Below are 27,419 nucleotides of genomic sequence, written 5' to 3' on the forward strand. Positions count from 1 at the left end.
AATGGCATTAGACCTTGGGAGTCTTAATACACAGGTCACAAAGATGACACGTGCAGACACAGCAGTTTGTGTGTAGGATTTATTTCTACACACTTTAAAACCCACATATTGTCCAGAAAACTTATGGCAAAATTGTGAATTCCAGTTAAGCTAGAAACACTGTTGGTGCTTGAAGTGACCCAGAAGCATAGGAGCAGATTCAGATCCTCTTCAAAGTTAAGATTTCAATCTAGAGCAAACTAAAGTTTGGAGGAAGCTTTAAGTTGTGCAAAATAACTGAGTTTATTCACTGTGGTGTCTCATAGGTTGAGGTTGAAAATGTTACTGGTTTGCTCAATGAAGCAGAAAGCAAGACAATCAAACTGACCAAAGATGTTGCAACCTTAGGATCTCAACTACAAGATACACAGGTAAACTTGCATCCAGTAACAGCTCACCTACAGTATTTATAAAATGCACTATAAAAAGACCCAAACTAATGACTGTATTGCAATTGATGTGGTGACTGTAGGAGCTGCTTCAGGAAGAAACGCGGCAGAAGTTAAATGTGTCTACCAAGCTTCGTCAGTTGGAAGATGAGAAGAACAGCTTGCAAGAGCAGTTGGATGAAGAAATAGAAGCAAAACAAAATCTGGAGAGACATATTTCAACACTGACAATACAGGTATCAGTGACATAGCTAGATCACTAGCTCCATCAATAAGAGTTTTGTCAGTAATTCCAGTGGTTTCAGATCTGTAGAACCATCCTGGCACAGCATGTGGACCTTCAGGGAACTAGTGCTGTTAGCCCAGATGGCATCAGTGAAGCTCCACAATGGAGCCAGCAGTCTCCTTCCTCTTTAAAGTGTAATGTCTAGGACAGGTACAAATGGAAGGCAGCTCCCAAGATAGTCTTGCACACTAGGCCTGTACGTGCATACTAGGTCTGTGGTCTGCCTCATTTTATGAGGGCCAGGTGATGGGTAACTGGTCAGTAGCTTCACATGGTTCAAATTAGATAAGATTTCTGGTCTTGTTTGTCTCCTGGTCATCTTCTCTGCCAAGCTTTGTTGTCACTGCTATAAAGATTTGTCCTCTGAATTCAAATTTCAGCTCTCTGACTCTAAGAAGAAGCTACAGGAATATTCCAGCACAGTAGAAACAATGGAAGAAGGCAAAAAGAAGCTTCAAAAGGAAATTGAAAGTCTCACACAACAGTTTGAGGAAAAGGCTGCTTCTTACGACAAACTGGAAAAAACCAAGAACAGACTCCAGCAGGAGCTGGATGACCTGGTGGTGGACTTAGACAACCAGCGTCAGCTAGTCTCCAACCTAGAGAAGAAACAGAAGAAGTTTGATCAGGTATGGATTTAAGATTCTCCCTTGCTGTGTTAACACCTAACTTCTCTGGAACTCAGTGAGACTCCACTGGTTTAGTGAAAGATAAAGCAGGGACAAAAAAATAAGCTAAAATTCGATTACGCATACACTGGTTAATTTTGTATTTATATACATTTCTCAAAAAGCAGAGATTTTTCTCTGTCATTAACAACTGACAAGACCGTTGGGATAGAAAAACCCTATTACTAATCACTACCTTTTTACAGATGCTAGCTGAAGAGAAAAACATCTCTTCAAAATATGCAGATGAAAGGGACAGAGCAGAAGCTGAAGCTAGAGAAAAAGAAACAAAGGCTTTGTCATTGGCCCGAGCACTTGAAGAGGCTTTGGAAGCTAAAGAAGAACTGGAGAGAATGAACAAAATGTTGAAAGCTGAAATGGAAGATCTTGTTAGCTCCAAAGATGATGTTGGCAAGAATGTAAGTTTTGGACTTGGAACAATTTCCACAACAATAACTTAAAATAGCAGCTAACAAACAGATCATTGTTTTCAGTGTGGGAAATTCTCTGTAGTACACAAATCCATTCAGCAAGATCAGATTTTTCATACAGAATTCAAAGGTTATTCCATTTGTGCCCAAACTTTCAAGAGACTTGGTGAAGCACCTGTAAGCCATCTTTATTTTTAGCATGACTTCAAGCACGAAGAAGATTCTTATTGATTTCTAAGACTGAAAAAACATTAAAGAGATTCTAAATAATTTACTAGTTTATTAAGCAGCTTTGAAGTTCTAACCTCCGTAAATCTGATCTTATTAGTTATATTTGACTTTGCCACCAACCTAACATTCACTTGTATAGCTGCAGCAAATTTCCACTGGTGCATTGCCAATCACTTCTTTCATTATAGTGATACTATAATACTACATCTAATACTAAATAAATTCAATTATGATATTGGACTAGATGAAAAATAAAAGTTTGGGATAAAGAGAATCTCAGGTTATTTTAAGACAGATTTGCAGGTGTACAAAAAAATGCTAATTTACCATTTTCAGTGCAAATTTGTTAATTCACTTTCCACAGCCAATATTTTCAAATGTGCCCTATACTGCAGGTAGACTGTGTTTAACTAGAATTAATTTTATTTCTTATAACAAGTCTATTAAATTCTCATTGCTTGAAAGGTCCATGAACTGGAGAAATCTAAACGGACCCTTGAACAGCAAGTAGAAGAAATGAAGACACAATTAGAAGAGCTAGAGGATGAGCTACAGGCTGCTGAAGATGCCAAACTCAGGTTGGAGGTTAATATGCAGGCCCTGAAAGGCCAGTTTGAAAGAGACTTACAAGCCAGAGATGAACAGAATGAGGAGAAGAGAAGACAACTCCTTAAACAGGTACTATTCCCTATTATTTCCTTTGTAAATATCTAACCAAGCCAGTTGAAAGTCCCCAGCCTCATGCCATTATAAAAGCACCTTACTATAATGAGAAGAAAACATTATATTGCCTTGTGCTTGGCAAATAATAAAAAAAAAGTAGGTTACTGTAGTAAAAAAGGCACAAAACTGCATAATGGTTTTTTCCTGTTTCAGTAGCAGGTGCACAATTGCCAACAGATGTAACAATTTAACACTACAACCAATACAGTATAAAACATATGAATTGTTATTTCTGACAGTCAGAAGAACCTTCCCTATAGGCTCAGAGCAAGTGAAGACAGCTTCTGATATATCTGCCTTCCCAAGGTACACTGAATGGATACAAAAGCACTGGAAATGAAAACAGACAGGACACAGCCTATTGTATAGTAGTGTTGTGACAGCAAGGACAACTACTCTAGTTATCTTGTAATACACATATTTCCATTAATACAGAACCCAAATTGCTGACTCCTTTCAAGAATCTTCAATTTTTGGACAAAATGGAAATGTATTTTAACTGCTAGGGAAATCACAATTAATAGAGATATAGGGGCTGTATACATTATTCAAACATACACAGAATGTTTAAGAGTGCTCAAGGACTTTCCTAAACTTCAGTTGTTTTCTTTAATGATCAGCTCCATGAATATGAAACAGAACTGGAAGATGAGCGGAAGCAACGTGCCCTGGCAGCTGCAGCCAAAAAGAAGCTGGAGATTGATGTTAAAGATCTAGAAAGCCAAGCTGATTCTGCTAATAAAGCTCGGGAAGAAGCCATCAAACAACTTCGCAAATTACAGGTATGTAATCCCACAAGTATAGTTTTTCCCACTGCTGCCTTTTGTATAGCCACAATATGAAAGTTAAGCGACATCTGTGAACTTGATGCCTGTTACACATGATTGATTAGAGGGATAGTTTTAACTAGACACACAGATTCAAGGGTCTGTATTGTAATGCTCAGTTTGAATGACAGTGGAAAACCTCTCATGGCAAACCATGAAAATCTGAAATTTCATCATTGCTGAGAGCTTCCAAAATTCTCTGGCCAACACTCATCTGCCATTGACTTACCCACAGGAAGGAAAACAGATTTCCACATAGAGAAAGGGCTACAGGATAAAATCTATTACAGGGCTTTGATCCTGGTTCTAACACTTGACTCAAAAGCACAAAAGACTTCAGAAATCATGTTGTCTCTGAATTAGCATTTTCCTATTTATACTGTAAGTCTCAATATCAACTGTTCTGTCATATGCTAACAGCTAAACAAAAAAAAAGGATGTATCAGAAAGACTAAGACTGCACATGTACTTAAATATTCAGAGGAAATGGGGACAACAGGCCTTACAAAAGCCACAGCGTGCAAGTGGAAGCATCGCTCTTCTTGGAATAGCATTTCAGACCTTTCCAACATGTGCTAGCTGATCTCTCCAGGAAATATAATTTAAGCAGGCATTATAACTATGTAAATGTGCGTGTTCTATTCTGTCCAAATTGCTTTCTACTGAAACTGTAATAAAGCCAGACAAAAATAAATCTGTTATTCTTTTCAACAAGGCTCAGATGAAGGACTACCAACGAGAGCTGGATGATGCACGGGCTGCCAGAGAAGAAATATTTGCTACAGCCAGAGAAAATGAGAAGAAAGCAAAGGGCCTGGAAGCAGAACTCATCCAGCTTCAAGAGGTAAAGCGGGAAACAGCGCAGTATGAAGCAGAGTACACATGACCTTCAGTAACAAAACAGAACTGCAATGAAATAATGTAATAGCTATCAGGGATGGAAAGCTATAAGCAGCACTTGTTACAAGTTCCACGTGCTCGATGCACTCTAAAGTTGTTGGATCTACATCTGAGTGTAGCCAGATTAAGCTGAAAAAAACATCACCTTGGAGGAAGGCACAGTTCACCAGTCTTAAAGGGAAATGAACTGTATGATCCAACACATTGTTTTCAATAGCTATAAACTCCTGAAGTCATGTTAGTGCTATTATTCCTATCTGTATTAAATGGCAATCTTGTGACTAAAACCAATAAAACAGAAGCCAGCTGACAGGCTGGATAAAGTGTATTTCATTGTACTTCCCTAGGATTTATGATATGACAAGAATTTATTCCATTAACAAGACAACCCAGCTTATACCAGTTTTAGAAAGTTTACAGTCCTGTGTATCATACTATAACTGTTTCTTTGAACACTTACTTGCTCATTTCTTTACTATGCTGCCTTTTCCTTTTCTCCTAGGATCTGGCTGCTGCAGAGAGAGCTCGCAAACAAGCGGATCTGGAGAAAGAAGAGATGGCAGAGGAACTTGCAAGCGCTACTTCTGGAAGGTAGGACTAGACTGGATTACTCACAAGGCTGTAAACATGCTGCTGAACATTGCATGGCTGCCAAGAGAAGTTATGTTCCTCTCCCAACAGCCGTCTGGTCTTGACAACACAACATGCACACATACGACTAGTTTCACTAAAATATCTAGTTCTCTTCTCCTTATGAATTATTGGCAGTTCATAATAGTTTCAGACACATTCAACTGGTCAGAGCCATAACTACACACTTATTAACTTTAAACTTACAGGACAAGCCTTCAGGATGAGAAACGGCGCCTGGAGGCAAGAATTGCCCAACTGGAGGAAGAGCTAGAAGAGGAGCAAAGCAACATAGAGGCAATGGGTGATCGCATGAGGAAAGCGGTACAGCAGGTAGAGCTCATTTCAGCACGTTTCACTTTCTGTTTGTATGCCAGCAAAAGCTATTTGTGGTTCTGAATACATTTGGAGAATTGCCACCTGTCATTTCTCTGAAAGCATGCAACACTTGACAGCATCCATTCTCACCCTTGCAGGCAGAGCAGCTGAACAATGAGCTGGCAACAGAGCGCTCAACTGCACAGAAGAATGAAAATGCTCGGCAGCAACTGGAGAGGCAGAACAAAGAGCTGAAGAGTAAGCTGCAGGAGATGGAGGGAGCTGTGAAGTCCAAATTCAAAACTACAATTGCTGCTTTGGAGGCCAAAATTGCTTCTCTTGAAGAGCAGTTGGAACAGGAAGCCAGGTACTGGTCTCCCAGAGGGCACAGCTGTCCATTTATTGTTCCAGTTAATGAGACAGAAAGTAAACAAAGGCATACAGGATTTGTGTCATCAGGCTCTCAGTGCCATTAAGGCTTGGTGAAGTCTCTCCCTCATTTAACATTTCTTAGACATATGGCCAGTAACTGGAGTTGTTACAGGTTCTGATTAAGAACCATTTTATTGCTGAAAAGGTCTACTGGTATCAAAGGCAAGGATCCACTCCCCTACATTTTAGCGTAACTGCCCTATGACCCTGCCAGGTTAATAGCCGTAACACGTTGTGCCATTTGTAGGATTATTTCTTGAGGAAATCACCTTGTGTTTTAGAACACCTCCTGGAGCACCCCTAGCATACAGCAAAGACATATTTGTTTTGATCAGAAGAACATGACCTTTAAGTTTTGCTTAGAACTCATCTCTTCAATTCAGTAAGGCCTTTAACATATGGCTCCTTGGTGCCAGTTTCATGAGCAACATGCCTGAGGCAGGTGAAGACTACAGACCTTCCATATCACCAAATGTTGCACTGTCATTTGTAGAGAGAAGCAGGCTGCAGCCAAGACATTGCGCCAGAAGGACAAGAAGCTGAAGGATGCATTGCTGCAGGTGGAGGATGAGAGAAAGCAAGCGGAACAGTACAAAGATCAGGTATCAGACTGTGCCATGAGGGTCTTAGTCTGGGGCACAGGGACTTTCAGGTTTTACCCTAAGAAAGGAAGATTCCATGTTGTGCCTCAAAGAAATATACCTCTAGAAAGCAGACTGTCTGCTGGGATTCTATGCTGGGATAGCTATACAGCCTTTTGCTAAAAGACAGGACAATATATTTCTTCCTCCATGCCGAGTCAAGTGCCAAAGCACTAGTCCTTGTCAATCAGTCAGCTGCAAGTGTCTGACTGCACAGTGGTATATAGGATTGTGGACAACATCCTTATTGGTATATGAATGGAGACAATGAACACATTTTGTCTGAAAATTTTAGCTTTACCTAATGCAAACCAACCTGCAAGCCAGAAAAGCAGAGGTAGGACTGTGCAGCAAAAGAAACAAGGTAGTGTCTGAATGCAGCAAAGTGAACTCCCACAAAGCAAAGTTATTTTTACATTTTTTAGATTTTAAGCTTCTACCTTTGATTCAGGCCATGTTTCATAAAACTCCCAAGAGAAGTATGAAATTAAAGTGAGGAATGTAAAGCTATTAGATCTGTATTAATTAAAGCATTACTTTAAAATTTTCCTTTAGGCCGAGAAGGGCAACACACGACTCAAGCAACTGAAAAGGCAGCTGGAGGAGGCTGAGGAAGAGTCTCAGCGTATCAACGCAAACCGCAGGAAGCTGCAGAGAGAGCTGGATGAGGCTACTGAGAGTAACGAAGCCCTGGGCCGTGAGGTTGCAGCACTGAAGAGCAAGCTCAGGTAGAGTGCCCTTGTTTGGGACAGCCGTTCCCACTCACTGACAGCCTTGAAATTTGGAACTAGAGAAGTGAAAAAAAAAATCTGTTCAAGTAAAGAACAGACACTGATAATGCTGCTAAGTTACTCACTCCTTCTATTAACTTGGCAGATACAACAAAAGGCCAAAGTCAGAGGTGAAGCACATTTCATAGACTCCAGCAGTCTCAGGATTTAGCTGTGAGATAAACAACTGTGATAGCACAGACCTTACTCTTTTTCTAATCAAAACTCCTGTTGGCTTAAATAGGAACAGAATTAGGCTTGGTTGCTTTTGATAACACCCCTTATGTAATGGCTGTATCTATTTGTACAGAAGCAGTCACAAAAGGGTAGAAATGCTTGTGCTTTTCACACTTTCACACATGCACAACTCACAACAACCGTAAACAGTCTTAGACAACATCACAGGCAGAAAAAGGCAAAGCACATTATATGACTCTTATCCAAAAGTTTCTTTGGACTTCACCACAAAGGGATTCAGTGTCATCAGACCAAGGAAAAGATCAAAATGCCCCTTTGCATTTTCTTGTTAAAACTGACTAGGAAAAAGGTAAAGCTGTGATCAGTCAGCTACATACCTGAGTTCTCCTGCACTCACTGGGTTTGAAAACACCAACTCCCTGAAATAAAGAGGCTGACTTGAATTATAAGGAAATTGCTCTATCTGCATCATCACACCATAAAACTTTGCTTTCTACCTAAACCAAACAGTATTTCAGATGACAGTAAAGCACCTGCCTAGTTGTGTTCTTGAAGTGGTTTGCCAGTGTGTTCACCAGTAATGTGCATGAACCTTCAGATGTGGATTTACTTCAAAGTGAAGAGTTAGGGACATGGTAGCCTTTTCCATTAGCACCACCTTGGGCGGTGCGTGGTCCTGGCTGCTTTACAAAAGAGTGGCTGTGTCCAGCCCTTTTTATATAGAATAGCGTAAGGCTCATTTTTGTTTTATCTAAGTGTAATGTAATTGGCTGTAATGTACTTTGTTTAATTATTTAAAAGTAATCTACCTACCCCTGATCATGACCATGTGCTTAGTATAACTGCCCGGGACTCTCTATCTCTGTTTCAGAGGGACACAGGAACCTTCGCATGACTAAGCAGGTACCATGCCTTCAACTTTGCAGCTAGCTTGTATTGCACAAATTTCCATTTTCTTTGGCCCAAGTAAAAATTATGTGAGGTTTCTGCAAACTGTGAAGGCTTGGATATCTTGGTATTAATCTGTTTTATCAAAAGAGACAAATATTACAATAATCTAGCTACCATCAGCTATCATCAGTGATACATCTTTCTTACAAGCAGGTTATGTACTGATGTAGACTTACCAATGTTGCATTCTCACAAGCTCTACCAACAGAGTACCTAATAAAGTACTCTGACTTTTTCTGCATGAAAGTTCTCTTTTTTGCACCTCATCTTTGTGCACAGCCACAAAGATCAAAATTTTTCAGATCAAATACACCATTGATTAGTAAAATTGATTAAAAGAACTAATGAATATGAAGTGTCACCGCATGTCATTAGAATTTCACAGTACTTCTTACACATACTGTAATGCTAACTCTAAGGTAAGATCCCATCTAATTCACCTGAGATTTGGGAAGATCTTACTGCATGTGATTTATCACACTTACACCACAAAATCACAGACAAAAGAGAAAATCTTGCCTTTCATTACATAGCACTCTGACTGTATTGCTTACAAAGAGCTATTACTTAGGCTTTTAGAGCTATTTCGCAGACATTACATTGCTTGTCTACTGTTATTAAAACACAAAGCACGGACACAGAAGTTAATATTGACACTGTAACCTAGCACAGCATTATATTATACTTTATCACATTCTCTGGAGATAGGAATAATACCTGCTGTTGCAAAAATTAAAGAGCTACTGCCTTGTAATATTTGTATATCTTCTATTTTACATATGCTGGATTTTGCTGTGAATACACAAATATTTAAAGATGATGTCTTGTCCTTGCATGTGCCTCTTAGTCAGCCTAATATTTCCAGTCAGACTGTTACTCAAGCACTACTCCAGTAGCACTTGTTCAAAGGTAGATTAATACAGAGATGCTGAGCAAACACAAATGCCTAAGGCTTCTCAACTACACACATTATTCTAAAGGTACTAATGCAAATGACCACATGAATATTATCAAACCCATAAACCTGTTTAAGAGGAACAGATATAAACAAAAAGTGTTTATCCACAGGGCCAATACCAGTTTAAAGTAGTATTAAGTTTATGCATATTGCAAAAGTTTATGTTGACAGGGAGTTCACTTCTTTGTAGCCAAAACTGTACTGCACAATTTGGTTAGACTCTTGCTGTTAGTCCCCACCAGCCCCATGTTCTCTTGTAGCACTTCACTGAATTACTGCAGCATAAAAAAAGTTATCTTACAAATGACTCACGAGTAATTGAGTCCAGGTAGCAGGAGTCCAAGGGGGTAAAGAGTTCTTCCTGCTTTATTAGCAGGAATTAGATCTTTATTGACAAGAATTAATGAATTTACTGACCTAACTAGAACTGTCTTGTTAAACAGTAATAACAAATAATCTGCTATCATAAAATAGTAGACACTGCTGTTAGACTGTCAAGCACATGCCAGCATAGAAATTACATACCATCAGCACCAGAACAACTAAGGTTAACTAACAGCAGATCTTAAATGAATCTCTATTATCCAGCTAATTGCTTGCTCACACCGAAGTTTAAGGGCAGAATTGTGGAAAACAGACTACATGTCACATTTCCACCTTGGAAACACAGATTTGTGCCTCTGAAATAAGTTAGTCCAGCCAATGTTCCTACCTGCTTCCCTTGTATGGAAGATGGAACTTTGGACTTGAATAGCTGATTCAGAAAGGACAACGCCGGCTTAGTCTTTTGCAAGGACAAGACAAGCCTTTAAATATTTATGCACTTTTGGGTACAGCAATGATGCAGAGTCGGATGTATTTAACAGCAAATTAGCAATTTGGCACAACATTCAGTGATTATGAACTTATTTTATTGCTTATGTCCGTGGTCTCAAGCCTTTACAAAGGTTTGCTTAATGAGGGGCAAGTGAGAGGCCATGTTACAAAACTTACGTTTTGTGGCACAGTAGCAATGGAGGCCAAGAGGAGACAAACCCATCTTCTGTCTCACTTGCTCTCACCTCCCCAAAAAATTAACCTTCAGGACCAAAGTGTCCCTGCCTTGGGCTGTGGCTGTGAAATACATGGGGATGGGAGGGAGATGGGAGACGACAAGGGGGCAAGATGGGAAAAAAGCATTTTCTGTAAGCTCTTCTGCAAGACACTTGCACTGTTAAGTGTCAGCACCTGACTTACAACACAGTTCCAAAGCAGCAATGGTTTCCTCTCCCCATTGAGAAAGAGATTGGAGCTACTTACAACCTAGGATACCATATGCATCAAAGCACCTGTGGTGCTCTGACCAACACAGCCTTTGCAGAGAGGGACTGTGGGCTCAAAAATGTCTGCTGACATCCACAGCGCTGCTCCAGTCCCAGGTCTCATGGGCCTTCAGTAACTGGTGGGCTTATTCAGACTGCAGGTCAGAAATTCAGCACAAGCATGCTCTCTCTCTCCTTGCTCTTCTAAAGGGACAGGAAAGACACTCCCCTGCTGTCATGGATACAAGCAGCCCACTTTCCCATTCCTTCCAAGCACAACCAGTTGCAGTCCCTATAGGGGAAAATAGTGAAATGAAGGGAAGGGAGGGGGGGGTTGGGGCAGATGAGACTATTTAGAAGAGAACTTTAAGCACAAGAACAGGAATCCCATCACAGTTCCAAGCAGCGGGGAGTCTCAACCTGTCCATAAATTACTTTCTTGCTACAGAACAGAAAGTTGTATTAGAGACCCAGAGCTCTTGGCTGTTCTACATTTAAAAACATCAGCCCCACAGGTACTGTTACAAAACTCTATGCTTATTTGTGAGGACTGTAAATGACCTAACACCTGATTTTTTTTCTTTTTATTTTTTTTCCCTCTTACTGCAGGAGGGGAAATGAGCCAGCATCTTTTGCCCCACCCCGTAGATCTGGAGGCAGAAGAGTAATTGAGAATGCAACAGAAGGAGGTGATGAAGAAATGGATGCAAGAGATGGAGATTTCAATGGAACAAAAGCCAGTGAATAAACACGCTTTAAAAAATTGCACTGCAGCAAGGGGAGGGAGGACGATATTTAGCACTGTATAAGTCTACTCTTAGTGTCAAGGTCACATACACCCACTCCTCTGACAATGATAAAAGCACAACTGCCTTGTCTCCAAAGTATAGGCTGACATTAAAAGTACTCCAAAACTTACTTTACCAAGAAGCGTATTTGAAAAGGTGGGGTTTTTAACACTCAGAGTAATTCACTTTGAGAATCTTCCAGAAAGTGAGTTCTAGTAGCTCAGATTATTTAAATCCCCGTGAACTACAGTTTACACAGGATTTCTGAGACTGCTGCAGGGGGGGGGAGGAAAAAAAAAAGGCATTGGTCAGTTAATCTTTTCTTAAACTTTCATTTTGTCTTGAGTATTCAATTAATATAGGTTTTTTTCCTGGTTACTACACCCCTGATGCACCATTCACAAGGTGGAAGTGCCTTTTTAATCACTTACTGAAAAATAAAATATCATTTGTTCAAATTAAGTCAACTGTTACAGTTTTATATGCACCATGGATGTGCTTACACACTAATAAAAGGCTATAAAAACTACTCCAGTATTCTTGTGTACTGGTGTCACTTGGGTGCAATACAGCATGCTCGAAGGGAATGGGGCATGCAGTAGAGCTTCTTTACAACTCATACTTTTTAGAATATGTCATCTGTAATCATTAGATTTTCTCCTAAGCAACTGCTTTTGGAGGAATTTAAACAAGTATGTACACTGAGCTGAACGTAAAATGACGTGAAGTACTTGGGACAGGTTTGGTTACCTCATGGACACACGGTGTTAACTGAGGCGCCCCAAGATGTATCCAAGAACTGGCAGAGATGACACAGGACGTGCAGGAGACTTGCAGCATCCTGGTGCAGCAGCTGGAAAGCAGGCAGGGCCCTAAGTGTCTGTCTTTAGGCAAATGAACCCACCCTTGAAGTCTGTACGCATCGAGATATTTCCAACTAAAGCCTCTAAAGCAGGCTGAAAACAATTAGAAACAGCAGCCCACACTGAATGCAGTGATCCAAGCCAAGCTATTCTGCATTAAGGGATCAGCACGCAGTTACTTTTTATTTTTGGAGCACTCCAACAGGACGGCAGCCCACTCCTGGGAACTACCGGGACCTACCACAAATCCAGGGAGCTCTAGTACTTGCAGACAGCAGCTAGCTTTGTGGTCACGCTGGGGCAGTAGAGCGCCATGCACAGCAAAGCCAGGTGTAGAATTACTCTGAATCGAGTACAGCGAGTTTACTCTATGTCTTAGATTGTACAGCAAGTGAACCTTAAGCAGTGTGACTACAGAGAACACAAGTCATGCAAAAACATCCACCTTGACAGCTAATGCAATCATCCTCTAAATCTAAGCATTGTTCCAGAAGGCACAGAGATCATGAACTGGAGATTCAGACCAGGCACCATTTAGCAAGCAGAATCAGAGCCCAAAGAATTCTCTCTACTCATGAAAGAGTAAAGGAAGAGTTTAAATAAGAATCAATTTAGAGTGATTAAGGTGAAAAGCTGCAGAGGAGGGGGGTTAGGAGCTATCGGATAAGACCTTTTCATTGCTTGATCAGCCATGCAGCCCAGGTCTGTAAACACGCTCAAGAGCTGGCTGTTAAGCACACAGCTTGTGAGCCTGGATGTGTGGGAACAAGGAGACCAAGGAAGTCAGACTTCATATAGAATGGTCTTAAGCACCAATTCTTGCAGCAGAACCAGCAAACTGAACATGGAGCCCCTCTAAAAGGAATTAATCTAAAAAAATTCACATGCATAATGGTAGAGGTTGGTCCGATGGTTAAAGCACTGCCCTATCACTTGAGAAACTCAGGTTCCAGTCCCTGTTCTGCAAAGATTGTGACAAAATAGGGAGTCAGAGTTTCTTTAGTAACACCACAGAAAGTATCCTTCTAGAACAGTGGCTGAACTAAAGTTCCTCTCCCAAAAAAAGTTCCTCTTTGTACCATTACAGAGGAGACTTGTTCTGGACTAAATTATTTTGACAATTCTCAACAGCATATCCACCCATAGTCTGTCTGATTATATCTGTAGTCACATTAATAATATGTCTGTAAACTATATAATACTAGCACAGCCACGATTTTCCAACTTTCTACCTTGTCCCAATGCTGTGTCTCAATCGGACTGCAAGCCAACTTGCCCGCCAAGCAGGCAAATTCTGGCAAGATAAGGAAAATGCAACTTGTCTTGACTGATCCGTTCCGGCTACACAGTCCACTGAACTGTGGTCCATGTGTCAGCACAACTAACAAAGTAGCCCACGTGCTTCTGCTCCTCATGGGTAAGAAAAGTGTCAACTCCCTGTGTGAGAGGAGAGGACAAAAATAATGTTAAAACAGCCAGAGTTCAAGATTTTAAGAGAGCAAGGCCAATACTAAGCACTGTAAATCCTAGAGGCATCTTTAGCTATAGCAATATTTACATTCCTTAGGGCAGGAAACCATGAGAAGAGAGATGTAGGAAAATCTTTCATATGATTCAGCAAAACAATGTCTCTTTCAGCCTCATTGATCAGAAACAGATGAGAAACTGGTAGCAAACATCTGTGCATAAACCACAGTGACAACTTGCAAAAAAACTCAAAATGAATCAACAACTAGCATTCAAAATAAGCTTTATTCTGCTCCCCAGTTAAGCCAACTTTGTAGGCGGCCTGAATAATGGGAAGGATCTGTGGTTATTTCCTATTCCAGAGAAATAGATGCATCCATGGCTGTTTTCACAGCATTTTCTTAAAAAAGAAACAAAAAAATCCCCAAACCCATTTATGCATTCTTTTTCAAGTAAGCTCTCCCCACCCCCCACAACAAACAAAAATTGTTTAGTCATGATTATTTTTCCAAGTACAGGCTTCCATAAGGTACATTAATACTGTGAGTGAACCTACTCCATTTAAAAAACAAACCAAAGTACAGTAAAATTCTATAGGGGAAAAAAGTATTTAAAAAATAATTCTCTACTCATGTACACTTGTCTAGCATAAAGGACTTTTCAGGTTAAAAAAACATTTCTAAATTAGTAACAGCTGAAAGCATACATTCTCATAGGAAAAAAAATAAAACAAGAAAAAAATCAGTAATACCCAAGGCACATCAATAAGGGAGGTTTGGAAAGCAGTAAGACCCACCTATTAAGATGTTAGAACTAGGAACTTAATCAGGTCTCTTGCTTCCTACAACAGCCAGGCTTTATGGGTCACAACATGGCAAAAAAAAAAAGCCTATATGCTAAGTCAGTCCAAAGTCTCCTACCTTGCTGTTAGCTCTGGGATCTCCGGAGTACTCTAAGCACTAGGTATTCCTCACCTTTAACCATGACCTGTTCTTAATGGCAAATCATTGCTTGCAAAACCATCTTACCACTACAGAGGCAGGTTTTTGTGTAGCAAGATTCTGACCAGCAAACATTCCACAAAGAGCTGAGCAGCTTCCCTGCAGAAATACACCTTTCTTCACATGAAAACACTCCTCTAATTCAGGTGACTGCAGCACACAACACCCACGATAGAAATCCAGCACAACCAGACTTTAAGCCAGAACACCATGGTGCTGCATTAACACCAAAAGCCAAAGCCTGAGGAGCTGCATAGGGAATACTGTCTGTGTCGTAGGTAAAGGGACAAATGGCTTTCACTGGCAGTGTCAAAAGAAGCAACTTTCAAGGAGCTATTTACAGCAACTGATGTAGGAAGCAATTCAAAGTCCTGCACGGCAAGGCAGCATTGCTTTATCACACTACCCACAGAACTCGGCCAAGAGGCCAGACCAGGTGAGGCCACAGGATGCCATTGCCAATTGCAGCTTCTTGTTCAGTTCTCACCTACCCCGAGACTGCTGCCTGATTGCTCATTGATATTATCCTTAAAACTAAAGTTTAAAATACACTTTTTTTTCCTTTTCCAAAGCCAGCCAGGCTTTTCATAGCAGCATCTTGACAACACTTTGCGAGGGATGGCTCATTGGTCCCGGAACGTTTGAAGGCCGTGTTCCAAACTCCAGGCGTTTCACTAACCTGCAAATATAAAATAAAAGTTAGTGCATTTCTTGCTCAGTTTTACCATCTTCAGAGTAACTGAAGTTAGAGAGTAACACTTCCAGAGTACACCACTCAGCTTGAGAAATCAACAGATAAAAGAATATCACTCTAAACACTGAGCCAGTTACCTAACTGGGCTGAGCTTCCACCGTAACACAGGGCTCTGTTTCCCTCTGAGTAGTGAGAAGCTATCTTTTACAGGTGTTGGAATTTCAGTCTAGCATTACAGCAGTAGATGTATAATCAGCTGCACGAATATGTAAATGTATGGCCCTTGAAGCTTTCTTGTAGGAGCTTTCATGAGGTTTCTCCCCACGTTGGGATAGCAAGTACGGTGTGGAACACTCCTTCCACACAACTTTGGACACTGGGTAACAGGACAAACCAGTATTCCCAGCACAAGGGTCTAGCTGAGTAATTAAGTCTGGAACAAACTGTACTATAGGCACTTAATTTACAGAGAATCTAAAGAATGTGCAGTACAGGATGGGCACTGTTTTAAGCAGACATTGAACTGCAATTTGTGAGAACCTTGCTGATTTTTCTTCATTTGTTTAAAAAAAAAAAAGACAACCAGCTCAAGCATTCAGACAAATTTATAATTTGAGTCAGGTAACTTCCTGTCAGATGCTCCTGGAAACACATCTTAGCAACCATAAAGCATTCTGATTGAGTGAACCCATTATTTGCCTTTTTTCCAGTTCTCCCATAAAGGAGAACCTTAACTGTGATAAGGGAAGTCTCTACATGCCATAATGTTCCTGAGACATCGCTTGTACAAGAACATAAAGCATAAAACAAATTGAGCCAATAAGCAATCGCTCCTCTGTTGTACTTCGTCCCATTTAAACAATGGGTTTATAATAAAATACCTGTATTACATTTGCTTTGAATTTGTGGTTTTCAAAACTTGATTCCAGCTAGCCTTCGAATTTCAGCAGCTAGTGATTCTAGATTTTAAACTTATCTGAAACATTCAAATCATAATCCTGAATAACTAAATTTCATATATTTTGAAAAGGAATCTGTCTCTACCAAAACAAAGGTTTAATACTAAGTAGAACAGTACCAGTCACTAAGTTCCAACACCAACAGTTCTCACTAAGACACAACAGCAGAGAACAGCACCCACCCTGTATCACACAGAGGCTGATGAGGACTCAGGCGTGTTTCAAGGACATCTCTGTTCATGTACATGGACACCGTGGTTCTGTTTGGAGACTGGTCATACACAAAGTTTCGGCAAGACGCAAGTTTGGACTCCAAAGCCTAATGTAAACACAGATGAGGCAAGTGTGAGATATCACCCTTCTCTTTCACAAGATAGCATTGTGGCACACCAAAATGGCATTAAGAGTGCTTGGGGGTTTTGTTTCTTTTAGAATGAGTTGTCTAGTAGAGAAGCCTGCTAGACCCCAGTGCCACATGAGTTCTGAATTTTTGAAGAGATGAAGCCAGTCATCTCTAAAGCTGAATCTCTGTTTCTGTAGGGGAGACTAAGGAGTTGATGCTGTTCACCAGCAGGAACACAAATCTTCAGCTTCCTCAGAGAGATTTTAACATTTTTTACAGGCATCACTTTTCAGATTGCTAAATGTTCGTTTGAGCTATCTGCTTCCCTAGACACATATTAGGTTGTATGTACCAGGTGGTACACCTGATGGAACTGAGCCACAGATACCCTATTCTCCACCACAGATCACTCCACCTTCGTTGCTGCGTTACTCTTCAGCTGTATCAGTTCTGCAGCTCAGTCCATTAAAAAGTCATACAAATGCTTGTGTCAACACAGCACTGGGGCAAAAAGAGAGAAAACAGAAGGAAGTCATGGGATAACTTTTCCAGCTTCAGCACTACTTTAAATGTCAAACTACAGCTTAACATGACATTAGGCCTTGCTCAAAAGACTATTGGAGTCTTAAGGCAAACTTCACCAGAAGCCCTCTGGACAGCAGGCACCAGCCTGCTTTCTTCTCTGCCTTTCATGGGAGCAGATCCCTTCTTAATTTACTCATGCCTATTTATTCTTTCTGCACATGCACTTTCAGAAATTTGTAGAGCAAGATCTTATCCCCATGTGGATAAAGTCTTAGAAAAGGCAGAGCAGGGTCCATCTTTATTTGGGGGTTGGTCAGAAACGTCTAAAGTCCAGACCAAACTTCAAGGCCACACTTAGCTAACCTGGGGTCAAGATATTCTTTCCAGTCTCCCCTGAGCAGCAGCACAAATAGCACTGGCTGCAGTTTCAGACAGCTCTACCTTTCCAAGAGCATTGGCTAGCAGGTAATCACTCACCCCCACTTTTCGCAGCAAGTCTCCCACAATGTTAAGTGCAGATATTCTTGCAGCAGGTGTGAGGGGAGTTGCACCATAACTGTCCTCAAGACCTGCAGGGCAGGTGAAAGAAGGATACATTACTCAAAAAAAACCCACTTTGACAGTGGAAGTAAGAATACAGCCTGACATACCAAGCAGAGGAAACATGAATATCTTCACCTTTTTGTATCTCACCTCCAGGTCTTTCATATTCATTAGGAATATGAAGCACTGTCTCCCTGAGACAGCTCAAGTTACACTGTCCTAAGCTAAAGTCTCTAGACATGCTGTGGCTTGGGTTTCTAGAGATCTGTTCTACCAGCCTACTCGGCATCTCTGTTGCTGCAGTGGGACCAGAGGGCCGTGTCCTCAGAGAGGACCATCATCTCTCATTTTACTACAAATCTCCAAATCCTCTCACTTTTACAGAAGCATTAATTCCTCCACACAAAACACATAGTTTTAGATTAAGCATACGGAAGCCCACAATCAAACTTTGTTAGTGCTCAAAGCTATAATATCAAATCATCAGAATGTGACAGTACAACTCCCTGCATTTATGCATACACATGAACACAATTACACAAATTTCTGGCTTTTTAAGTAAGAAGATGGGAGAGTTCGAGTTAGAGGTTTGAAATATTGAAATAATCTGTGCTTACAAAAAATAAGTAACTGATATTATTGACCTGAAAGCAGAGATATAGTCATTTAGTACAGACAGCTAGGATGACTTGTCAGTGTCCTGCTGTTCCAAAGTAAAAAGAAAACTGCTCTCAAAGAGCACCTACTCTCACAGAGAAGCCAATTCAAGTAACACGAGTGTGACATTAAAGATCACACTGAAGTTTGTAAAATCCTTCCCCTAAGTTAGCCCAATATCTCTGGGACAGTTGTGAACTAATAGTAAAGTCCGAACAGCTCATCTTGTCCCTCACAATTATTATTACTGGACAGTTCCAGTCAAATGGAAATAAACAGCCTATGAATAAACCCCCAAAAATCACAGTCTATGAATACTGAGACCACAGTGACCGGATTTAGGTGTATTTAACTGAAACACTCAACTCTGCTCCGTTCCTCTCATTCCTCCTTTAGCCAGAAATCATAGTAAAAACAAGAGCAAATAGTATTTCTGTGCTGGTTCCCTGCCAGTCACCTCTCCTAAATGTTGCAGGGGTGGGTATGTTGCTGTTGGGTGCCCGGTGCACCGAGGGCGTTGAAGGCACAGATAATGACGCTTGAACTGCAGTGTCTGTTCTTTCTGTTTCCAGGGTAGTTCGCATCGGTGTTTTGGGTTTCTCCTGTTTCTGCTGCACTGCAAGCTCTTGTCGTAGATCTATGAAGGAAGGAACACAAAGCAAGCCTTGGGACAATGTAGCCACCAAGATAAAAAACAGGTGAGAGAGTTTGTTTTGCTCAAAAGATTGTTACCCTTGCAAAGATGAAGTCACTTATCCTTGTAAAGATTACACCAGGCATATGTTCAAAATCTAGACGATCACTAAAGGCTTTTCTAGGATTGTGGGTCAAGATCTTTTTGTAGTATTAGTTCAGTTGCTATTATCTGGCTTTAATTTTCATACCCTTTCACAAGGCTCCCTTTGAGGCAGGGAATTAACTCCTTTCCAGGTATTGCAGGCTGGTAAGCAGAGGCACATCAAGACTGAGGCTAGGCAACCTGGCACACCTTGGCTACATTCCAGCTCCCTGCCAGGTTGAGATCCTACCTACTGTACCCTCTTCCCTTCTGCCCTGGTTTCCACATGAAGGAAACCTGAGCTGAGGCCAGGTGGAAGCCACACCATTATCTAGCCAAGAGATAGGACACTTCCGTCCCACAGCCTGGCTGCAGCTTATGGAAACCACTCACGGGCACAGAATCTGAGCAGAGCTGAAAATAGAAGGTGTTTTTTCAGCTCCCTGCTCTCTCTCTTCTCACTGAGCCTTACTGACAGATATCAAGAAGCTAGCACATGAGGCTATTCAAAGGTAACTAGAAGTTAGTCACAGCCCTCCTGTTTTACTGCCCCATTAGTGTTTCATTGACTCCACTTTTCACAGGTCAGGAAACAGTGAGGTTAATGGTTGTTAAAGCTGACCATCATGGGTTACAGGAAGCCAGACCAGCACATACCCCAGCTGGACTGGCTCTTCTCAACCCCCTAAGGCCCTGAAGCATCAGCACAGATCAGGAGAAGGCTGGAACAGACTCTTGCTTCTGTGAGCTGCTCTGGAACAAGGTCAGGAGTTCAAGGAGTCAGGGGGAACAATCTTAAAGCTTCCTCATTTGCTTCTACATTTCAGGCAGCAGATTTAAAAGATGCAAACTTAAAAGCCAAGCTCTAAGATATATGGAGGGGACTGAACAGCTACAAGCCAGGAGGGGAGAAAGGGAAAGATACAAGTAATTTCTGTCTAACCTCTAGCTTCATCTTTCAGGCGCTGCACAGACTCCAGAAGGTTTTCTTTCTCATCCAGCTCACTCTCCAGAAAAGCATTTCTTTCAATAGCCTGGTTTAAACGCTGTTCAAAATCCTCCAGAGACATTATAGTGGCTCTGAAAAAGAGTGCACGAGATGTCACTACCAGATCCTTCAAGCACATAGAGGAACTCCCTCTCACACAAGAAAATGGATAATGTTGCGGGGGTTTTTTTGTTTGCTTTATTATTATTATTTTAGTTTGTAAGATATGACAGAGTGCAGTGGGGGGAGTGGAAGGGAAAAAAGTTATCGCATTTCTCACCTGCCACAAACCTCTTCACCACAATCATGACCTAAGTGTTTAGTTCAGAACAGCAGTGCTAACGAGCACAGCATCAAACAGCTCAGTGACACCACGCTCACAGGACAGAAACAGAGGTGGAAAAAGAAAAAACAGAAGGCGGGTCACCTTTTTGCTCTTTCCAAGTCATCATTTGCTTGCTCGAGTTCTCGAATGTATTTCTGAAGCTGATCTTTAATAGCTTTTGTCTGTGCCAAGTCATCTTCCAGCGCAGAGATTTGCCTGTATCCTTCTGAATGCTGCATTTCAATCTTTTCCTAATCAAAGGCAAATCAAAAGCATATCAAGGACTTAGCAATGCACGTGCTCTTTCTGCAGCATTGTCTGAGCCCCTTTAAAGGCAGAGGCAGATGCTGTGAAGTTTTTTGAGAAACATCACCTTACATATGGTAAAATGCCAACAAAGCCAATTGCTCACATACTTCTGGGCTGCCAGCAGACAAGAGCTCTTCCTGTCACTCCTTATCAAAAAACAGTGCTGGGGAGCAGTTCCTGACCTCCACAGCACAGGGCCACTCCTTGCTCTCCCAGACAGTGAGACTCAACATAACTTCGGAGCCCCAAGAGCTTTAGCAACACACAAAGCAGGATGCAAGAGAAGCCACTTATTTTCAACTGTAATAAAAAGTCAAGCCTTACTTAGGGGCCTAAATAACAAGAAAAAAAATATATCCAAGTGGGACACTGTTACATACTGCTGTGGAATCAGCAGGATTCTCTGCTGCCCCTGTGGTTTTATTAGCCCAAAGCAGGTTCAGAGTTCTAGATCACAAAATATTGCAGGTTCAGTTATGCAACATGCTTTGGATGTGAACCTAAAACAAACTCTGTCTCCCTTTACAGCATGTACACAAGGGTACATTTAAGAGAGGCACAGGCAGAGAGGAAGGCTTAGCTTCTCCATCAAATATCTCCCTCCTGCTATTGCCACTATATACGGAGTTAGCTCCACATCATGTGACAGAGAAAGCTTCACAGCACACCATCTACTGCAACACTTTACACTCCACCACCTTGCTATCAGATCACTTCAACACGCCAGAGGTTTTTTTGAAACTCCAAGATTGCTGTATAAGTGGCATTCCTGAAGTGCTTTCTCCATCCAGAATTTAAGTGCAACACACTTGAAGTGACTGAAAACAAATCCATGCACTGGACATGCACTAGACATGTAGTCTAGCATGACTGATAATTTGAAGACAGCTATTTTAGCACGTGAAATGCATAGACAAGGAGGAGGGAAAGAGATACCCATTCTGAATTAAGAAATTCTTATTTGATTACAGTGTGGTGACACTGCCATAATTCCGGATCTCCAAAGCATAGTTACATGTTGAATTTAAGAGCCCCCAAGCTCTAAGAGGCAGATTACTTTCTACTAGCTTCTCAGGACTCTCTAAACAAACCTTCCAAAGCATTATTTCCATTTATTTTTAGGTAGTGTGAACTCTGGTTTCTGAGGGGGGAGCAAGCACACACACTAGGCTGGTAAGCTCAAAGCCACAAGCTGTGTGGGCCTGGCAAAGTTCACTAGTGTTGACCTAGATGCAGACACCAACCCTTGATGGGCTCAGTTAACACTGCTGCTCAATAGCTTCACGAGTTTAATGCTTTGCTCTTGAATTGATTCAGATAAAAGACCAGAACTGCAAGGTTTGAGTCTTTGTTTTTAGACAATTGTAATAAACTATCAGCTGATCTGGCCATCAATGGAGTCTCTGTTCCTTCACTGCAGGCTGTTACCGCAGTTTTCAGGCTGCATGAATAGCCAATTGTTAAAAGGTTTGTTTCGCAGAATATGTTTTAATAAAGTTATCTACTGTGAAGAATAATTTAAGATTTTTCTAAAATATGTTTACCCTCTACGTTTTGAGGTTCTTTGTTGTTTCCTACTCTTTTAATTCTTGACTGCTTTGGCTGGTTCATTGTCCCCTCCTCTCATCCTAGCTCCTCTACAGAAAAATAGTCCACGCCCTCCTCAATTAAATGAACTGCAGGGTTTTTTTGTCAGACTTATGCCTTTTCCCCAAACCCATCAGCTTCCATGGGTTTATGTGGCTACACGGAACAGTAGACCAATACTCCATATGACATGCAGAGCATTTAATACTACTAAGGCACTAATACAACAAGAACAAATATCAGTGCAACATAACAAATACAATGAAACAAGCCTTGGAGGTTTTGCTATCAAAAAGCTGGGTGGGGGTGGGGAAGAATCACTAAGCTGGTGCTAGAGGGACAGGACATCTGCCTGGAATGGAAGAATATTTCCCTAAGACAGTAATTTGGACAACAGTTTAGACAAAAGGCATTGCAAACCTGGATTAATCCAGGTGATTAATCACTTATACAAATACCTTCACTCCAATTAGCTCATTATTGTATCCAATTGAGTAGAAGTGTAATTAATTTAATCTCTGCTTCCACAGATATTGACCTAGCCCTACAAAATACAGTGTAGTGTTTCTTAGGTGACTATACTTCACCTTTAAGTAAAAGGCCAACAAGATCAAACTTTAAAAAGGCACACTAATTTCAGTGACAATTTTTTTTTCAAGTTTAAGAAAACTTACCAGTATTTCCTAAACCTGTCAACCAGCACAGGGGACTAGCAGCATCTTTGATGAGACTGAAATGAGGCAGACTCACCACTCTTCATACTCTAGATAGCTTCCTTATTTCTTAAGTCACTCTGGTAAGAAGTTCCATCTCAATAAGTTCATATTCCTTATGTTTTATAATTACGGAGGTTAATGCTTTTCAGCTGGTTCTTAGTTTCACAGAAGGCTAACCAAGTGTAAAGAGGATAAATTATTTTTCTCCAAGTACAGACAGATTCAGTAACAAAACCAGGACTGAAACCATTTTATGCCTCTCAGTTCTATGTGTTACCCACCGGCTGCTGCTTCCCAGCTTATCTGGCATGCGAGATAATAAATACACAATTATGTAAAAAGGGCTTAAAACTACTGAGTTTTCTTATGTAATGCAAGAACACAGCTGGAATGTTTGTATTTTGATTGTTCTGCAATATTATCTGTGTCTGCACAATACAGACAGCAAGAAAGCTGTGAACAAAAGCACTAAGTAGATGGAAGAAGGAATAGAACAGCAGCTATGTTACATTCATGCTTACCCTCCACTCTACTGCAAACAATTTTCCCCTGTCCCAAAACTATCCTGACACATAGCCACAACCTGCAAACAGGAGTTCAGGAACATTACCAAGGTATCCAGCACCCGCAAAGCGGACAACAGATTGGTATTCATTAATTTTTCAAGACTTTCTTTTTTGAAGTTTTCTGTTCAATTTCTTTGTAACACTGAAGGTCCCTGTCCACAAGGCAAGCTGAACCTGCACATGCCTGTCTCATTCACCTTTGCACTTCGGATGTACAGATACTGTATGCATCATCCACTCTTACCTTAACTGACTCCAGTTCCATTCGCAGACGATTGTTTTCTGACAGAAGGTCTCTGTTTCTGGACTCTGTTTGCTGCAGCTGAGTCTCCAGTTCAGCTTCATACTCTCGACTCCCTTCTTGGAATTCACGCAATTCCTCCTGAGTATTTTCAGCACTAGAGAGCAATTCCAGCAACAAACTCATCATAATGGACAAAGAAAAAAAAAATCTCTTGTACACTCAAGGTAAAAAGCACACTGCCCTTCTCCAATGTACATATTCAACAGGAAGAGAGGCTCATATGCAAATGTTTCCTCCTCAAGCAGGGAAAGCCACCCCATAACAAACTGGCAAACAAATTTAAAAAGCCCAAATAAATAGAAAAATCCCAAAGCCTGCCTTCACACTATAGGTGTTGAGGACACATGGAGTCTCTTTAGCTTGTACATTGTCCACTGCCATGTGCATATTTAATCTGTGATTCAATTCAATTATTTATTTGGAAATATGAACAAAGCCATTTTCAATTAGCAATAAAAAGTGAGAAAAAGAGAGAAAGATGGAAGGAAAGATGTTCTTACATTCTTAAACAATTCTATTGAAATAATCTTCCAGCAAGCTAAACAAGCAGCACTGAAAGGTCTGAACACCTGGTCTAAGAAAGGACCCACCAATATCAGCATCTAAAAAGTTTGGATTTTTTTCACCCTTTGCTGCATTTAGAGCAACCTACTGAGCTAAGGGAAAGAGCAAAGTACGTCCATTCTCAGCCAGGGATCCTCCTCCATCTACGTGCTGTCAAACCATTCTTGATCCATACAGAGATAGAATGAGTGAACAGCAGCACCTCTTTGTCTGCAGTGGCCCAGATCATCTACCCGCCAACAAGGTTCTGCAGCGAGTTACATTTATGTGGGTTGCCCACAGACTGCAGTCAGAGGCACAATTTCAGCACGGACAGTACTACTCAAATCAGAGCAGGGACCAAAGTCAGCAGTGCCACAGCAGCACGGATTCACTGCTCAAATAAGCATAAGTGACTGCTGTAGTTTATGCAGAAGCATTGCTACTGCTACCACTCGAGAGCTGAACTACCTTGAATTTAGTCCCCTATGTGGTGCTATCTATGTCTTTGCATGCAGTGGTTATGCACCTGTGTTGGTTTTGGCTGGGATGGAGTTAATTTTCTTCACAGTAGCTAGTATGGGGCTATGTTTAGGATCTGTGCTGGAAACAGTGTTGGTAACACAGGGATGGTTTAGTCCCTGCTGGGCAGTGCTTACACAGAGTCAAGGCCTTTTCTGCTCCTCACCCCACCCCACCAGCGAGGAGGCTGGGGGGGCACAAGAAGCTGGGAGGGGACACGGCTGGGACAGCTGACCCCAACTGACCAAAGGGATATCCCACACCATATGGTGTCGTGCTCAGCCTATAACACTGGGGGAAGAAGAAGGAAGGGGGGGACGTTCGGAGTGATGGCGTTTGTCTGCCCAAGTAACCATTATGCATGATGGAGCCCTGCTTTCCTGGAGTTGGCTGAACACCTGCCTGCCCATGGGAAGGAGTGAAGGAATTCCTTGTTTTGCTTTACCTATGAAACTGTCTTTATCTCAGCCCATGAGTTTTCTCACTTTTACCCTTCCAATTCTCTCCCCCATCCCACCAGGGAGGAGAGAGCGAGCAGCTGGGTGGTGCTTAGCTGCCAGCTGGGGTTAAACCACAAGAGCACCCTATCAAACAACTTAGAGAAATAAAGCCACTGCCTTACCACTGCTTGTATTTCATAGCCAGCTCTTTCCAGTATCTGGTTTCCTCTTCCACTGAGCTGAAGTGATGTCCTTCTGAGTCTTCCATGATGAGTCCTCAAAGTTTAAAACTCCTGTTTCATTTCCCCCCCCCCTGGAAAATTAAAGGATCAAGCATAAGAGCTAATGCAGTGAGCTACCTCAGTACTTTTTGCTACAGAGCAGTGCACCCCTCCTCCCAGGAAGTCACTACACACCTGGAGAGCAAACTAAAGATCAGCCTTGACAGGGCTCTGCCAGATATACCACAGATGTAAAAGAATCACTACTGAGTAATCAGGTCCCTTTCCCCAGTTCTCCCAAGGTTGCCGCATGCTGGTGCCACATCCCCAGCAGTGAGCACCTTCCCCACCCTCTGACTACACAGCACAGAGCACCAAGCCTCAAACTTTAGCCACAGCTGTGCCAACGCACACAGAACACAAGTAAAAGAGAAGACATCTCAGGCACAACTTCAGCTCCAAAGACAGTGCAATTAAAGTAGATTTCAACAACCCTAAAGACACTTACCCTGAAATTAAAGAGAAACTTCAAAGAGACACAGAGAAGGTACTCAAGATATTAGTTTCCTGTGTTAACATTTCCAGGAACACCCAAGCTTTTTATGGCCATAACTGCTGGACACATGAAAAATTTCTCCCTAGGTCAACATAGACAAAACTACCTGACTTCAAACCTGAAATATCACAATCCACAATATACCTGGATACCTCAGAGAGCCATGGGAGAAGGGAGCTCCAGAAATTCCCAGGGAAGCGAGGATAAAAGCCCCACAGAGGTTTAGTGGGATACCACCTGGCTGGGCGAGGTCTGCAGATAGATTGCAGCAACACAGTGAGCAATCCAGACCATCCAGCTGTTCCTGTGCCAGCATAAATGCAGTCACAGGACATAGTCCCACATGGGAATGACACATGAAAGAGCCACAGGGGAATCAAGAACCTTAAATTGGTCACTCCCACTTGAAGACTTAAGTATCTAGACACCGCAATTAAATAAATGCCCTCTGATGTGCATGGTGCACTCTAATATTTAAACAGGTCACTAGCAAATATCATTTTATATGAGTTAGTCTTGACAATGGAGAAACATCAGACCTAACGCTCTGGATAAGCTGCCTATGTGCAACCCTGGGTGAGGCAAAGATTCCACATAGACATTATCAATTTAATAGAAACCCAAATAGATCAAGGACAGTAAATAAAGGTGGAGTTGAACAATTAATGACAATGGCAGTTGTCATAAAACTGTATCACTGAAATCTAATGACTGAGGAAACACAGTTCTACCACGTTTCAGCTCCAGATCTACTGAGCAAAACATTTCCTAGAGGTAATCCTGATGGAATAAAGAGGAAAAAAAATAGCCAAGGACTTCACAGATCATTTAGACATCAGTCCTGCCTTCTACTCTTTTTTTTGTGATACTCAAGAAATGCTGGAGTAGACCTTCTGAGCAGCATGTCATAGCTAAAGAAAATCTTTACTGCACATCTATGGAACTGCACATCTATGGAAAAACTGCACATCTATGGAACTCAATGGAAAAAAATTATTCATAACCTATGTTAAGATTGTCCTCTCCAGAAA

General features: G+C 41.4%; 2 protein-coding genes across 2 annotated transcripts in view; one reads left to right on the plus strand and one right to left on the minus strand.

Annotated features, from left to right (window-relative positions):
- The window catches only part of MYH11 (myosin heavy chain 11), a 62,517-nt gene extending 50,526 nt beyond the window's left edge, over positions 1–11,991 (plus strand). Inside the window, exons 29-41 of the mRNA XM_072878046.1 lie at positions 306–410; positions 512–664; positions 1,095–1,343; positions 1,589–1,801; positions 2,510–2,722; positions 3,388–3,549; positions 4,310–4,438; positions 4,997–5,085; positions 5,334–5,457; positions 5,601–5,809; positions 6,368–6,476; positions 7,071–7,243; positions 11,303–11,991. Coding sequence (XP_072734147.1) covers positions 306–410; positions 512–664; positions 1,095–1,343; positions 1,589–1,801; positions 2,510–2,722; positions 3,388–3,549; positions 4,310–4,438; positions 4,997–5,085; positions 5,334–5,457; positions 5,601–5,809; positions 6,368–6,476; positions 7,071–7,243; positions 11,303–11,441 — 2,067 coding nt within the window. The 3' untranslated portion in view covers positions 11,442–11,991. The remainder of the gene's footprint in view (positions 1–305; positions 411–511; positions 665–1,094; positions 1,344–1,588; positions 1,802–2,509; positions 2,723–3,387; positions 3,550–4,309; positions 4,439–4,996; positions 5,086–5,333; positions 5,458–5,600; positions 5,810–6,367; positions 6,477–7,070; positions 7,244–11,302) is intronic.
- A 2,086-nt stretch (positions 11,992–14,077) lies between these two features.
- Positions 14,078–25,944, minus strand: NDE1 (nudE neurodevelopment protein 1). The gene is made up of 8 exons (XM_072878042.1): positions 25,794–25,944; positions 24,047–24,200; positions 20,727–20,875; positions 20,255–20,391; positions 18,991–19,170; positions 17,811–17,902; positions 16,648–16,784; positions 14,078–15,491 (listed from the first exon to the last, which is right to left on the minus strand). The coding sequence occupies exons 1-8, from the start codon at positions 25,877–25,879 to the stop codon at positions 15,398–15,400; spliced, it is 1,029 nt and encodes a 342-aa protein (XP_072734143.1). The 5' UTR covers positions 25,880–25,944; the 3' UTR covers positions 14,078–15,397.
- Positions 25,945–27,419: the final 1,475 nt, after the last annotated feature.

This window comes from Ciconia boyciana, chromosome 13 (assembly GCF_034638445.1).
Source record: "Ciconia boyciana chromosome 13, ASM3463844v1, whole genome shotgun sequence".
In the NCBI taxonomy this organism is placed as follows: domain Eukaryota; kingdom Metazoa; phylum Chordata; class Aves; order Ciconiiformes; family Ciconiidae; genus Ciconia; species Ciconia boyciana.